A 16,646-nucleotide genomic window follows, 5' to 3' on the forward strand; every position below is an offset into this window, starting at 1 on the left:
CTGCTGACCTGTGTACAGAAGACCTACCTGCATGAGAACCTAACCAGCAAAGAACTATGTTTAACAGTTCTCACGATGACTGCCATGGAGACACAAGATTGGCCCGGACTACTGCCCAGGAAGACAGACTTGAAGCACAGCATCATGGGCGTCTATGAGAGGACTCATGGCCTGCAGACTGATAGGCAGGAAAGCATGCTTCACTCTCACCTCCCCTTACCCTTAAGAATTCAATATTGCCACTTCTAGCCCTGGATGTCCTGAAAAAAGCTCCACTTCACTCCTGGCTTGGGGTGGCTACAGGAGATCTCCCTAAATCTTTCTAGCCAAAGTGATTCTGAAAATATTGTGATCATAGTCAACCGGTCAGGAACCCAGTGTTAGTCTATTTGCCAACTGGGTATGGGCCTCTTTCAGTGCCTTTTGTGGGTACCTCCTAGCCAATGGCACTGGAAAACCTTTACAATGACTAGTGGGTTCTGACATACAGGCCCCCTCACCACGGCCTTCAGAGATGTTTTAAGGCAGGGGAAAAATGGGCTCTGGGCCAGGGCCCCAGCCTTTCAAGGGGACCACTGTTAGAGCCAGCTCTGTTCTGCAGAGAGTCTTGCCTTGATAATCTAGAATAATTCTCAAACAGATTGTTTTAAATACGGATTTCCTTTAATTTATTTTTAATGTGGGTGATGCCAGAGAGTCTATTATAGACATTTTATAGGAAAATGTTGAGTTTATGTTTCATGCAACATCCATTAAATGTTTCTTTTAGATCAAAACAAGACTTGATATTAGAGAAAGGGGAGGGTGTCACAGAGATTATTTGCAGTAATATTAGTGAGCTGCTGCTGTGTTACACTACTGAAAATACATATCACTATCCCTGAATATTAGACGTACACACGTTTAGAATTTGGATGAGTGTACATGTGCACAGACAGTAATATGACCAAAGAGGGCAGGTAAGAGTTGAAATTGGATCATAAATTCAAAGCTGTTAGGAACAGGGGCCCTCAAAATAGAATCAGCCTAGGGCCCCCAAAATCTTTAAAATGTCCCCAATGTACAGTAACATTTATAAAGGTTTCATAATCTACTATAGTGCATTTCCCATTTATCACTAGTGCGAGATGCATGACAGTGATGTCTGAACAAAAGGGCACAGGACACATGGCAGCGGTAGCCAAATCTATGCATGGTCTGCTGCCAGCCCTTCCGCAAAACAATTCTTCTACTGCATTACTGTACCTTTCCTACTAGTCACAACAGAGAATTAGACAAACGCCTGCATAGCGATTCCATAGAGGCTCATTCGGAGCTTCATCCACTTGAGACAGGTGCCCACTAGCTACTGCAGGCACCAAAAGCCACAGGAAGTGACAGTGGCCATCTTGTAATGAGATACTTTAGCTTAATTGCTGCATAGCGATTCCATGGAAGCTCATTCAGAGCTCCATCCACTTGAGGTAGTTGTCCACTATCTACTGCAGACACCAAAAGCCACAGGAAGTGTCAGTGGCCATCTTGTAATGCGATGCTTTAGCTTCATTGCGCACCGTTTCAGGAGACATGTGGCATAAAGAAACTTGCATGTATGAATGAGGTAAGTGCAGTGTGTTATAAGATGCTACCCTAGCAGAAAGAACAAAAACAGGAATGAGGCATAGGGCCCATAAGCACCTAGCCTCTTCTATAGGCCACATAACACCTAGAAGAAGGAAATGGACAGCACACGCAGCTGTTATCTCTAAACCCATTTCTATGGTCCCATATACTGCATGACAGTTGCAGTTATTTCACCTCTGCGCTGAGTCACTACAGTGCATACAATCCAGTGAATTCCACTCCAACGTACACAGACTGGTGGCAAGTCATGGCCAGCTCACGTCAGCTGAACTTAATCCGTTGATCCACATAGATGCCGGGATCCAGTCCACAAGCAAATATTGTGCACACGCCCAGTACCTATCTTTACCAATTGTGCATGCAGCCGACCTGCATGGTACGTAGGGGCAGCTGCACAAATGTCACGTGCACAGTGTGCACTGCAGATATGGGGGAAGCTCCTTTGAGAAACTGCCCAGCACTTTAAGACATACACAATAATCAATTGCCAGTGGACCAGTGGGCAGGAGGGAATCCCAAAATAAAGGAAATCTTGTATTCTAGGTCTGGTTTTCACAATTTCCTGATTTCGCACTCTATTCATATATGCATCAGGAACCTGGCCACCCTATAGAGCCAGATTCAGTGACATGTCAACATAAGGATACCACAAATAACTGCTTTACATAATTTTCAAGACCTAGAGCTGCAAAAAAGTGTTTGAAAGGGAAATCAAATAAAATTTAGGTGGAGAACTAGTGAACTGTGATTTGCTCTTGCAACCCACCGGCTGTGGAAGCACTTCGACACAAAGGGCCTGATTCTAACTTTGGAGGACGGTGTTAAACCGTCCCAAAAGTGGCGGATGAACGAGTTACTTACCTTCGGTAACGACTTTTCTGGTGGATACATTAGCTACCTGTGGATTCCTCACCTCATGAATACTCCCATGGCGCCAGCATTCTACGGAAATCTTCTTACTAGTCTCTGCACGTCGACGAGGACGTCACTGTCTCGCACGCGACGCCGTCTGACGTCATACAGGCAATAAGAGGTCCTCGACGACGTGCGGACGTCAGTACCAATCATTTTTTACGTGCATGAGAACAACCAGGCAATGCAATGAAAGAACAAAGCAACATCCATTATAATGTAAAAATACACCACATTGTATGAATAACTGTAAATCTTTTTATGTACATATATATATATATATATATATATAAAACTCTCTCTTTTAAAATATATACACACACCAAGTATATACATAAAGATATATAGACATATACCTACATATATATAAATATATTATATATATACATCTATTGCACCCTCAAAGACCAAGAGGAGCACACTCAAGGATTACTTGGCAAGACCATAAAGGCAACGGGGAGGCGGGTGGGACCGTGAGGAATCCACAGGTAGCTAATGTATCCACCAGAAAAGTCGTTACCGAAGGTAAGTAACTCGTTCTTCTGATGGATACAACTACCTGTGGATTCCTCACCTCATGAATAGAGTCCCAAAGCAGTACCACGCCCGGCGGTGGGTGCCTAAATGGTCAAACCAAGAAATCCTGCAGCACTGACCGTGCAAAATGGCCGTCCCTTCTAACCTCAGAATCTAAACAGTAATGTTTTGCAAAAGTGTGAAGGGACGACCAAGTTGCGGCCTTGCAGATGTCGACCACAGGAACACCTCTGGCTAAGGCCGAAGTGGCCGACTTAGCTCTGGTGGAATGAGCTCTAATGCCCTCAGGAGGATCCTTCTTTGCCAAAGAGTAACATATTTTAATGCAAAGAACAACCCACCTGGATAGTGTTCTCTTGTGGACTGCCTTTCCTCTCCTCTTGCCCACGTATCCAATAAACAGCTGATCCTCCAGCCTGAAATCCTTTGTTCTATCGATAAAGAAGCTCAACGCTCTCTTTGGGTCCAGACGGTGCAGTCTTTCTTCCTCTTTGGAAGGATGAGGCGGAGGATAGAACGTGGACAAAGTAATTGCCTGAGCCAAATGGAAGGGTGAAACAACCTTCGGGAGGAAAGCAGCCTTGGTCCTCAACACCACCTTATCCCCATAAAAAGTTGTATAAGGGGGTTTTACTGATAAGGCCTGCAACTCACTCACTCTCCTTGCTGATGTTATAGCCATCAGGAAGACTGTTTTTAAAACCAAATACCTCAAGGGGCAAGAATGCATAGGTTCAAAAGGGGACCCCATAAGGAAAGTCAGGACTAAGGACAAATCCCATTGCGGCATAACGAATGGCTTTGGAGGATATTGATTTAGAAGACCTTTCAAGAATCTGATAACAATAGGGGATTTAAATAAAGATGGTTGGTCTGGAAGACATATGAAGGCTGACAAGGCCGATAAATAACCTTTAATGGTAGCCACTGCACAGCCTTTCTGCGCCAGAGATAGAGCAAAAGACAAAACGTCCGATAGATGAGCATGTAAAGGATCAATCTGCCTCTCTCCACACCACGCAACAAATTTAGACCACCTATTAGCGTAGATAGATTTAGTGGAGTGTCGCCTGGCCGCTAATATAACATCCACTACCTCAGGCGGGAGAGAGAAGGAACTCAGGTTGCCCCGTTCAATCTCCAGGCATGTAGGTGCAGACTCTGGAGGTTGGGGTGTAGAACCTGCCCCTGCGACTGTGAGAGGAGGTCTGCCCTGAAAGGGAGACGGAGCGGCGGGCACGTTGAGAGTTGGAGAAGGTCGGAGTACCACACCCTCCTTGGCCAATCCGGAGCTATTAAGATTACTAGAGCCCGGTCTTGGCGAATCTTCCTCAATACTCGAGGAATCAAGGGTATGGGAGGAAACGCGTAAAGCAACTGGCCGCACCAGGTCATTTGAAACGCGTCCCCCAACGCTTCCTGCATCGGATACTGAAGGCTGCAGAACAACGGACAATGCGCGTTCTCTCGAGTGGCGAACAGATCTACCCGAGGAAACCCCCACTTGTGGAAGATTAAACGGACTTGATCTGGATGGAGACGCCACTCGTGGTCTGCCGAGAAGTGGCGACTGAGACTGTCCGCACGCACGTTCAAGACTCCGGCCAGATGGTTTGCTATCAAGCAAATCCGATGGTCCTTTGCCCAGGACCATAGTCGAAGAGCTTCTCTGCAGAGAAGGTACGACCCCACTCCTCCCTGCTTGTTTATGTACCACATCGTGGTAGTATTGTCCGTTAGGACCTGTACCGACTGACCACGAAGGGAAGGGAGGAAGGCCTTGAGAGCCAGACGTACAGCCCGTAACTCTAACAGATTGATGTGAAAAATCTGTTCCTCTGGAGACCAAAGACCTTTGATCTCCAGATCCCCCAGATGAGCTCCCCACCCTAGAGTGGAAGCATCCGTTATGACTGTGGCCACTGGTGGCGACTGCTGGAACGGCTTTCCTTGTGAAAGATTGTTGCCTGCAATCCACCACTTCAAATCCACAGCAGCATCTCTGGAGATCTTGACAGTACCCTCTAGATCCCCTCTGTGTTGAGACCACTGCCTTCGGAGGCACCACTGAAGAGCCCTCATGTGCCAGCGAGCATGCATGACCAACAGAATGCAGGAGGCAAAAAGACCGAGCAGACGAAGGACCTTGAGGACTGGAACTACCGCTCCATTTCGAAACATTGGAACCAAATCCTGAATATCTTGAATCCGCTGAGGCGGAGGAAAGGCCAGACCCAATGTTGTATCCAGTACTGCCCCTATGAACAGGAGGCGCTGAGAGGGCTCCAGGTGAGATTTGGGCTCGTTCACCGAAAAGCCCAGGTCGAACAACAACTGGGTTGTTGACTGCAGATGACGCAACACAAGCTCCGGGGACTTGGCTTTGATCAACCAATCGTCCAAGTAAGGGAATACTGCTATCCCCTTCCTTCTGAGCTCTGCCGCAACCACCGACATCACCTTCGTGAAGACTCGAGGTGCTGAAGTAAGACCAAACGGAAGGACCGCAAACTGGTAGTGTTGCGATCCCACCACAAACCGGAGATACTTCCTGTGTGACTTGAGTATCGGGATATGAAAGTAAGCATCCTGCAAGTCGACAGACACCATCCAGTCTTCCATGTTCAACGCCAAAAGCACCTGTGCTAGGGTCAGCATCTTGAACTTTTCCTGCTTGAGGAACCAATTCAAGATCCTCAGGTCCAGAATTGGTCTCAAACGACCATCCTTCTTGGGAATCAGGAAATACCTTGAGTAAACTCCTTGACCCCTTTCCTGCTCCGGGACCAACTCCACCGCGCCCTTTAAAAGGAGGACTTCTACCTCCTGTTCTAGCAACAGGAGGTGTTCTTGTGAACAATACGAAGGGCGGGGCGGGATGAGGGGCGGAAACTCCCGAAAGGGAAGGGTGTAGCCTTTTCCCACAACACTGAGAACCCAAGTGTCCGACGTAACAGTCTCCCATTTGGTGAGAAAATGCTGTAATCTTCCCCCTACAGGAGAGGAGTGAGTGGGAAATGGTGGAAGCCTAAGGCTGCTTCCCCTGCTGCACCCCGCCAGAGGATGAGGAAGAGGCAGAGTGCTGCTGAGAGGCTCCCCTGGTGCGGACCCTACCCCTCCCCCTAAAAGATCTATAGGGGTGGGAAGAGGCAGGTTGCTGATATCTTCCCCGAAAGGAAGAGGAGGAAGAGCCACGCCCAAATCCACGAAACCTCCTGAAGAATCTGGAAGAGGCCGTGGAAGAAGGAGCTTGGAGTCCCAACGACTTAGCCGTGGCCCTGCTCTCCTTAAAACGTTCCAAGGCCGAATCAGCCTTAGCCCCAAACAGTTTGTCCCCATCAAACGGGAGATCCAACAATGTGGACTGTACATCTGCCGAAAAGCCCGAGTTACGGAGCCAGGCCTGTCTCCTTTCCACCACAGTTGTGCCCATTGCTCTGGCTACCGAGTCGGTGGTATCCAGTCCCGTCTGGATAATTTGGGTCGCAGCAGCCTGGGCATCAGAGACAAGATCCAAAAGACCCTGGGGAAGCTCTGTAAACGAAGAGGAGATGTCATCCATCAGAGCATGAATATACCTCCCCAGGATACAGGTCGCATTAGTGGCCTTTAACGCCAGACTGCAGGACGAAAAAATCTTCTTGGACTGCGCCTCTAGCTTTTTTGAGTCTCTGTCCCCAGGCACCGTCGGGAAAGAACCAGGCGCTGACTTGGACGAACAGGAGGCCTGCACTACCAAGCTCTCCGGCGTAGGGTGCCTAGATAGGAAACCAGGATCAGTTGGAGCCGTCCGATACCTCCTGGCCACGGCTCTGTGAACTGCTGGGGAAGATGCCGGCCTCTTCCACACCTCTAAAACCGGATCCAGCAGAGCGTCATTAAAAGGTAACAGAGGCTCCGCCGCGGCTGAGGCCGGATGCAACACCTCCGTCAAAAGGTTTTGTTTTGCCTCCACCACCGGCAAAGGCAGGTCCAAAAAACTAGCTGCCTTCCGTACCACTGTATGAAAGGAAGCAGCTTCCTCAGTATATTCCCCCGGGGACGAAAGGTCCCACTCAGGGGAAGTGTCCAGCCCACTGGCCGACTCCAGTCCACGCAGCCCATCACCCGAGTCCTCTAGCTCTCCTTCCTCTAGGGCTCGTTGGTACTCCTGCTCTTCTAGTACCCGGAGAGCACGTCTCCTCGAATGAAGTCGTTGTTCAATACGCGGAGTCGACAATGCCTCCGCCGAAGTCGAAGATCGGCGCCGATCTTCAGAAGCCACCGACGCCGCGTCCGGCGCCACATGTAACTTCGGCGCCGACGAAAGAGCAGCTGAAGCAGATGGACCCACCGGAGTCACAGGCCGAAATCCCGACGTCGACGGGATGGAAATCCCCGGGGCCAATCCTTCAGAAGCCACCGGAGCGGCCACCGGCGCCGACACTGGCGCCGAGCCCACGTTCCCAAACGGGAGAAAGGGCATAAAGGGTGCCGGCCGAAGAGGCGCAGGATCACCCAAAGAAAAGGCCAAAGGCCCAGCCGGAGCACCCCCTGGAGCCATCTGTTGGAAGATGGCATACATCGCATTCAAGAATGCGGAACTATCGGCTCCAGGGGTGGGAAAAGCCGGATACTGGGGTGCCTGTCTCGGAGGCGACCCCGACTCCGGCCTCGGCGTCTGCGCCGGAGAAAACACTTGAGGCTCCAATACCTCAATCACCGACGCCTGTCCAGGCGAAGTTGGTGACGCCGGAGAGGGCAACGGCGTCGAAGGATGCGGCGTCACCGTGGGGCTGACCTCCCATGTCTTTCGGCGCCGATCCGGAGACCTGGAACGAGCCTCCCTTGAATGACGCCGAGATTCTCTACGGCGCCGGGAGTCTCGATGACGCCGATGTTTTGGAGAAGACTTCTTGTGATGCTTCTCCTTTGACTTGGCCATAAACAGCTTCGCCTCACGTTCTTTAAGGGCCTTCGGATTCATGTGCTGACATGAATCACAAGTCGAGACGTCGTGGTCGGAGCTCAAACACCAAAGGCAATCGGAATGAGGATCCGTCACCGACATCTTGCCTCCACACTCACGACAAGGCTTAAATCCAGACTTTCTCTGCGACATTATTTCCACGGAGAAAGAGTACGCAGCAAGATATACACTGTAACCGCAAGAGTAACAGTTGCTCCCTCGAAGATAACCGTTTCGAATGCACGGAAAAAAGGGAACTGACGTCCGCACGTCGTCGAGGACCTCTTATTGCCTGTATGACGTCAGACGGCGTCGCGTGCGAGACAGTGACGTCCTCGTCGACGTGCAGAGACTAGTAAGAAGATTTCCGTAGAATGCTGGCGCCATGGGAGTATTCATGAGGTGAGGAATCCACAGGTAGTTGTATCCATCAGAAATACCACCTACCGTATTACGAGTCCATTATATCCTATGGAACTCGTAATACGGTAGGTGGTATATCCGCCACTTTTGGGACGGTTTAACACCGTCCTCCAAAGTTAGAATCAGGCCCAAAGTCTAGCCGCAACCAGAGTAGCCTTCAATATGTGCACCTTAATCCCAAGGAAGCAGCACTTTGTTTTAAGTCAAGCAGGCCGTTTCTCTGGTGCCTCTAGTCCGAATTAGGCAGCTCTACTGCTGTTGACTTGCAGCTGTGGCTTACCGTCAGCTGTCCAGCTACACCGAAGTCAGCCAGCTTAGCATGCCCCTCTGTGTTGAGTAGGATGTTTCCTGCCTTGATATCCCTGTGAATCTTCCTCATAAAGTGCAAATACTCAAGTCCTTTTAGTGTAGATTTAAGAATGGTTGCAATTTCGTCTTCTGTTAACTAAAAAAAAAAAAAAACACAAACATTTGGCAAGAATGAACACGAACAAATATGTGAAGTTATTACATATGCATGGAACCAAATTAGCATTAACAAATTAGCATTGTTGTTGATATTTTCTTATAATTTCAGAAAAAGAGAACTGGCAAGTCACTGCATGCGAATCAGCAATTACATTCCTTTAAATGGAACACTGCATACAAATCATAGGGAACATTAGAGTGAAGGTGACTAAATTCTACGTCATACTGTGTGGTATATGCCAACCACACACAAGGTTTATCAATCAATCAATCAGTCGCATTTATAAAGCGCGCTACTCACCCGTAAGGGTCTCAAGGCGCTGTGGGGGGGGGGGTTCAATGCTCGAAGAGCCAGGTCTTGAGCTGCCGTCTGAAGTGAAGGTGGTCTTGTATGGCGCGAAGGTGGCTGGGAAGGGAGTTCCAGGTCTTCGCTGCTAGGTAAGAGAAGGACCTGCCTCCGGCAGTGGCTTTGCGAATGCGAATGCGTTTATGAAGAAACCAAAGTTCAGGCCACACTTCAAACAATATATATGTTTCTTGAAACCATGAAAAGTGCCGACTCGCGTCAGAGCAGGTGAGCTGCAGTGAGGGAGGCAGGGCCACTCTAAAGGATACAACTACACAACAGAAACGATGCAAGTGATAATACACTTAAAAACATATTTGGAAGCTGATCATTCTATAAAACGATGTAATAAAGAACTGCAAACGTGTTAAGCTTGGACTATGTCTAACAAAGGGCAGTAAAAAGAATGTTGCCACCATTAGAGCTTTGATAATGTTCTCTTTGATGAATCGCAATAAATTCTCTATGTTATAAAATGCTTTAAATATTTTTAATTTTCATCAATTGACGATGGACTTTTTACGTGTTTCAACTTCTTCGGTTCACAGTATACATTCGGAGACGTCATCAGCAATATTCTCTCTGTAGGGCTAGTCAGCCCTGGTATATTCATTCTCTTTTTACAGAAGCATCATTTAAGGGCGCACACCCTCCAATGTTCTGCACAGTTTCTAGGCTTTTCAACGTCTGCTTCTCTTATCCTACCCAACGCAGCGGAATAGATAATGGTGCACCAGATTTGCTCTCATGCTCTTTCATGAACATGAGACATGGCCCTATGGGTAGCTCCTGTATTTGGGTACTCTCCACGCACCCTATAGACACGCAGCCCATACGGGCGATCTGACAATTCTAATATTAGAACTGCCCATTCTATCAAGTCTTCCGTTAAGGTCTCAACCTGTACTGTAGGCTTAATTTACCCATCCTCTGCCTCGGTCCATTCAATTGTCCCTCTACCATGCCAACTGTCACGGCCCCCCTGCGGCTTCAAACAGTGTACAGCAATGCACTGGTTAACAAGTACTGCCTTCAATTCAGCAAATGTATATCTCATGTTTTCACTTTTCTTTGGTGTGAGGCCAACCAAGCTGGGATTGTTTGAAATGGATGAAATATGTGTAGGAAATCCGCCTTTTCTGTGTGGTTATCCTAGAATATTTTTAAAATAAATATTAAGGAAAATTAACTTTTTAGAAAGTTAAACTCTAACTGCCTGTACTGTCAGAAGGCCAATTAATATAAGACTCTCCCAGCCTGTGTTCAGTCTTGAATAAGTGTGAATGGGAGTGAAATGGCTCCCAGGAGCAAAACATAGGCTCACTTGAATGGACAGAGATGACTCCTCCCTGGGAACTTTTACCCCATTTGTTAGGGTATACCCAGGAGTCATTCCCACCCGCTAGCTAGTTCCAGCAATAAATATGGAACCTACATGCATCCGCTTCAGATCCCTCTCTGGGCCTCAAGAAGATCAAAACAGGTCTCAAGAGTATTCCTGAAGGACTGAACCAGCTCCCTCTACTACTAGGCACAAAGAAGTGGACTCCAAAGGTTATAAGGATGATCCTCCTCTACAAGCTTCAATGAGACAACAAGCTATAAGAGACCTTTTTCTAGATGTACCCAGCTGAGCAGAGGCAATTGGACCTGGACTGGAACCTGCTGATGGGCCTCTGCCTAACACTCTGTGAGTCTGTAAGTGCCTCCCATGAGGTCCTGGGGGACTTCAGAAGTGTAATCCAGTAGTGGATTAGGACTTAAAGGACTAAAGTCAGAAGGTAAAACGTTTGACCAGGATGAACTTGGTTGGTGTATCCAACCCATGCTCCATCATGGTCAGCATCGAATTGGGCCTAGGGGCCGGTTCACAGCAACCATTGATCATCATTGGCACTTCATGATTCTTGGCGCTATGCCTACGTAAAACATTAAAAATTCATATCTCGGGTTCCTCTTATTGGACTCTTGTCATTTTGGAGTCATTGTATTTTTCTCTGTTTTCAAATTTGGTTAAAGATTTTTATTGTTTTGTATTCTGACTTTATTACTGTTTTGGTACTGCATAAATATTTTCCACATTGCTCTAACCCCTTCTGTGCCCAGGACGTAATGGTTACGTCCTGAGGCACAGTGCTGCTGTGCCCAGGACGTAACCATTACGTCCTGTGCACAGAGCCCAGAGGGAGCGCTAGCGCTCCCTCTGTGGGGTTCCCCCCCACCCCTCCAAGTCAGGGATGGAAGGGGAAGCCCTTCCCCTCCCACCCGACCCCCCCAACCCCCCTGCTGAAAGAGAAATGCTTTGCATTTCTCTTTCAGTCCCATAGGGGAGGCCCCGAGAGGCTTCAAAGGGAAGGAAATGTATTTCCTTCCCTTTGAAGTCTCTCACAGGGTTTCCAAAACCCGATTGCTTGCAATCCGGCTTTTGAAACCCCACTAGACACCAGGGATTTTTTTTTTTCTTTTCATGAAACTGTCAAAAGGGAGCGACCCCTTGGACAAGGGTCGCTCCCAGGGGCGGCATTTTTTTGGGGAAGGCCTTTTCTGCCCCCCCTGGGGGCAGATCGGCCTATTATTAGGCCGATCTGCCCCCAGGGGGGACAGAAACGTCTAGGCACCAGGGATCATTTCTTTTTTTTTTCTTTTTGTTATGTTTTCTTTTTTTTTTAGGTGGGGAGCGACCCCTTAGGCAAGGGTCGCTCCCCTAGGGGGCAATATATATTTAGGCCATTTCTCCCCCATTGGGGGCAGATTGGCCTATTTTGATGAGGCCAATCTGCACCCCAAGGGGGGCAGAAACCATTAGACACCAGGGAGTTTTTTTTTTTGCGTGAATTTCATGCAAGGGGAGCGACCTCTTAGGCAAGGGTCGCTCCCTGGGGTGGGGGGGGATTATTTTAGGCCATTTCTGCCCCCCTGGGGGGTAGATCAGCCTATTTTGATTAGGCTGATCTGGGCAGAAACCACTAGGCACCAGGGATTTTTGTTTTTTTTGTTTTACAGATGGGGAGCGACCCCTTGGACAAGGGTCGCTCCCCTGGAGGGGCAAATTGTATTTAGGCCATTTCTGCCCGCTTTGGGGGCAGATCGGCCGATTTTAGGTCAATCTGCCCCCAAGGGGGGCAGAAACCACTAGGCACCAGGGATCTTTTTTTTGCGCCGTCACGCAAGGGAAGCGACCTTGTAGGCACCTATTGGTATTAGGCCGATCTGCCCCCAGGGGGGGCAGAAACCTCTAGGCGCCAGGGCAAAAAAAAAATTTGTGTTTTTTTTTTGTTTGTTTGTTTTTTTAGAGATGGGGAGCGACCCATCAGGCAAGGGTCGCTCCCCTGGGGGGCAAATTGTATTTAGACCATTTCTGCCTCCCTTGGGGGCAGATTGGTCGATTTTAGGTCAATCTGCCCCCAAGGGGGCAGAAACCACTAGGCACCGGGGATTTGTTTTTTGGCGCCAATGTCACGCAGGGGGTGCGACCCCGTAGGCAAGGGTCGCTCCCGGGGGGAGGGGTGCGGGTTGGGGGGGCAAATTCATTTTAGGCCATTTCTGCCCCCCCCTGAGCCTATTATTAGGCCGATCTGCCCCCGGGGGGGGGCAGAAACCTCTAGGCGCCAGGGCAATTTTTTTTTTTGTGGTTTTTTTTTGTTTGTTTGTTTGTTTTTTAGAGATGGGGAGCGACCCATCAGGCAAGGGTCGCTCCCCTGGGGGGCAAATTGTATTTAGAACATTTCTGCCCCCCTTGGGGGCAGATTAATCGATTTTAGGTCAATCTGCAAGGGGGCAGAAACCACTAGGCACCGGGGATTTGTTTTTAGGCGCCAATGTCACGTAGGGGGAGCGACCCCGTAGGCAAGGGTCGCTCCCGGGGGGGGGTTCGGGGGGCACATTTATTTTAGGCCATTTCTGCCCCCCGTGGGGGCAGAAACTTCTAGGCACCAGGGCAATTTTGTTTTTTTGTTTGTTTGTTTTTTTAGAGATGGGGAGCGACCCATCGGGCAAGGGTCGCTCCCCTGGGGGGCACATTGTATTTAGACCATTTCTGCCCCCCTTGGGGGCAGATTGGTCGATTTTAGGTCAATCTGCCCCCAAGGGGGCAGAAACCACTAGGCACCGGGGATTTGTTTTTAGGCGCCAATGTCACGTAGGGGGACCGACCCCGAAGGCAAGGGTCGCTCCCGGGCAGGGGGGGTTTGGGGAGGGTGGGGGGTCAAATTTATTTTAGGGCATTTCTGCCCCCCCTGGGGCCGGCAGAGCTAGAGGCCAAAATCCACAGGTAGGCACTTTGCAAAAAACACCTCTGTTTTCTGTGAAACAATATGTTGTGTCCACGTTCTGTTTTGGGCCATTTCCTTTCGTGGCGCTAGGCCTACCCACACAAGTGAGGTACCATTTTTATCGAGAGACTTAAGGGAACGCTGGGTGGAAGGAAATTTGTGGCTCCTCTCAGATTCCAGAACTTTCTGTCACCGAAATGAGAGGAAAAACTGTTTTTTGGCCAAATTTTGATGTGTGCAAAGGATTCTGGGTAACAGAACCTGGTCAGAGCCCCGCAAGTCACCCCATCTTGGATTCCCCTAGGTCTCTAGTTTTCAAAAATGCGCTTGTTTGCTAGGTTTCCCAAGGTGCCGGCTGAGCTAGAGGCCAAAATCCACAGGTAGGCACTGTTTTCTATGAAAAAATGTGATGTGTCCATGTTGTGTTTTGGGCCATTTCCTGTCGCGAGCGCTAGGCCTACCCACACAAGTGAGGTATCATTTTTATCGGGAGACTTGGGGGAACGCTGGGTGGAAGGAAATTTGTGGCTCCTTTCAGATTCCAGAACTATCTGCCACAGTCATGTGAGGAACATGTGTTTTTTTTAGCCAAATTTTGAGGTTTGCAAAGGATTCTGGGTAACAGAACCTGGTCCGAGCCACACAAGTCACCCCATCTTGGATTCCCCTAGGTCTCTAGTTTTCAGAAATGCACAGGTTTGGTAGGTTTCCCTAGGTGCCGGCTGAGCTAGAGGCCAAAATCTACAGGTAGGCACTTTGCAAAAAACACCTCTGTTTTCTTTCAAAAATTTGGATGTGTCCACGTTGCGCTTTGGGGCGTTTCCTGTCGCGGGCGCTAGGCCTACCCACACAAGTGAGGTATCATTTTTATCGGGAGACTTGGGGGAACGCTGGGTGGAAGGAAATTTGTGGCTCCTCTCAGATTCCAGAACTTTCTGCCACAGAAATGTGAGGAACATGTGTTTTTTTAGCCAAATTTTGAGGTTTGCAAAGGATTCTGGGTAACAGAACCTGGTCTGAGCCACACAAGTCACCCCATCTTGGTTTCCCCTAGGTCTCTAGTTTTCAGAAATGCACAGGTTTGGTAGGTTTCCCTAGGTGCCAGCTGAGCTAGACGCCAAAATCTACAGGTAGGCACTTTGCAAAAAACACCTCTGTTTTCTTTAAAAAATTTGGATGTGTCCACGTTGCGCTGTGGGGCGTTTCCTGTCGCGGGCGCTAGGCCTACCCACACAAGTGAGGTATCATTTTTATCGGGAGACTTGGGGGAACATAGAATATCAAAACAAGTGTTATTGCCCCTTGTCTTTCTCGACATTTTTCCCTTCCAAATGTAAGACAGTGTGTAAAAAAGACGTCTATTTGAGAAATGCCCTGTAATTCACATGCTAGTATGGGCAGCCCGGAATTCAGAGATGTGCAAATAACCACTGCTTCTCAACACCTTATCCTGTGCCCATTTTGGAAATACAAAGGTTTTCTTGATAGCTATTTTTTACTCTTTATATTTCAGCAAATGAATTGCTGTATACCCGGCATAGAATGAAAACCCACTGCAGGGTGCAGGTCATTTATTGGCTCTGGGTACCTAGAGTTCTTGATGAACCTACAAGCCCTATATATCCCCGCAACCAGAAGAGTCCAACAGAGGTAACAGTATATTGCTTTCGAAAATCTGACATTGCAGGAAAAAGTTACAGAGTAAAACGTAGAGAAAAATTTATGTTTTTTTCACCTCAATTTCAATATTTTTCTTTTTCAGTTGTTATTTTCTGTAGGAAACCCTTGTAGGATCTACACAAATTACCCCTTGCTGAATTCAGAATTTTGTCTACTTTTCAGAAATGTTGCGGTTTCTGGGATCCAGCGTTGGTTTCATGCCCATTTCTGTCACTGACTGGAAGGAGGCTGAAAGCACAAAAAATCGTAAAAATGGGGTATGTCCCAGTAAAATGCCAAAATTGTGTTGAAAAATTGAGTTTTCTGATTCAAGTCTGCCTGTTCCTGAAAGCTGGGAAGCTGGTGATTTTAGCACCGCAAACCCTTTGTTGATGCCCTTTTCAAGGAAAAAACCACAAGCCTTCTTCTGCAGCCACTTTTTCCCATTTTTTGAAAAAAACGAAATTTTCACTGTATTTTGGCTAATTTCTTGGCCTCCTTCTGGGGAACCCACAAAGTCTGGGTACCTCTAGAATCCCTAGGATGTTGGAAAAAAAGGACGCAAATTTGGCGTGGGTAGCTTATGTGAACAAAAAGTTATGAGGGCCTAAGCGTGAACTGCTCCAAATAGCCAAAAAAGGCTCGGCACAGGAGGGGGAAAAGGCCTGGCAGCGAAGGGGCTAAGTTAAGCCTGTCTGTTCTGTGCAATAGCTACTAAGGTGTTGAGCTCAGATAATTTAGTGACTTTGAGAGTTCACTCTGACAAAGGGTTGTGGTTATTTTTGAAGGTGGGTAGTCACCCACCCCAAATAATAATCCAGTTTGTACATTGTTGTTCAGGGGTGGGATCCAGGACTTAAGTTGTGCTTACTAAGTTAGAATAAAAAAAATCCTTTTTAAAGTGACATTAAAAATCTATGTTTAAATTCTCCTTTTATGTTTAATGGGCCACTTTCGATTTTTTTTCTAAATTCATTCTTTCCTATAACTTTTTGCACCTGTAATTTTTGAAAGAATGTAAGTGGAACTGAGCAGCATGGAGAGCCTCAGCATGGCAGATCTGAGTAGCATGTCCAAAGAAAGAGGGCTAAAGCTGGTGAAGACACCCAAGAAGGAAAACTATCAGAATGGCCTTAGTGCCTGGGAGTAAGTACACATATTGCAGTTCACTCCACATGAGCGAGTGGGCCAGGGAAAAGAGGAGGTGGAGGAAGGAAACAAAATTGACATTGAAGATGATCCAGAGTCAGAGGAGGATGAGCCAGCAGGGGATAGATCACCTGCAGTATTCCGAGCAGAGAGCAGTGTGTCCTGCCACAGCTTAACTAAAAGAGCTGGAGGACAGGTAAGCAGAGAGGGCCATTAAATTGCAGCTGGCTACCCTTGTCCTTGAGAAAAAGCTGGCACTCGCTGTGGAAGAGAATTAGGCAGCCTTGGTTCCTAAGGAGAAAAAAGTCCC

The 16,646-nt window shown here is 48.1% G+C and overlaps 1 protein-coding gene across 2 annotated transcripts in view; it reads right to left on the reverse strand.

Moving 5' to 3' along the window:
• Nucleotides 1-16,646, reverse strand: part of STK3 (serine/threonine kinase 3) — a 731,888-nt gene that overhangs the window by 536,207 nt on the left and 179,035 nt on the right. For both annotated transcript variants that reach the window (XM_069220541.1, XM_069220540.1), the window contains exon 5: nucleotides 8,724-8,888. In XM_069220541.1, coding sequence (XP_069076642.1) covers nucleotides 8,724-8,888 — 165 coding nt within the window. The remainder of the gene's footprint in view (nucleotides 1-8,723; nucleotides 8,889-16,646) is intronic.

Source organism: Pleurodeles waltl, chromosome 2_2 (genome assembly GCF_031143425.1).
Source record: "Pleurodeles waltl isolate 20211129_DDA chromosome 2_2, aPleWal1.hap1.20221129, whole genome shotgun sequence".
Lineage (NCBI taxonomy): Eukaryota > Metazoa > Chordata > Amphibia > Caudata > Salamandridae > Pleurodeles > Pleurodeles waltl.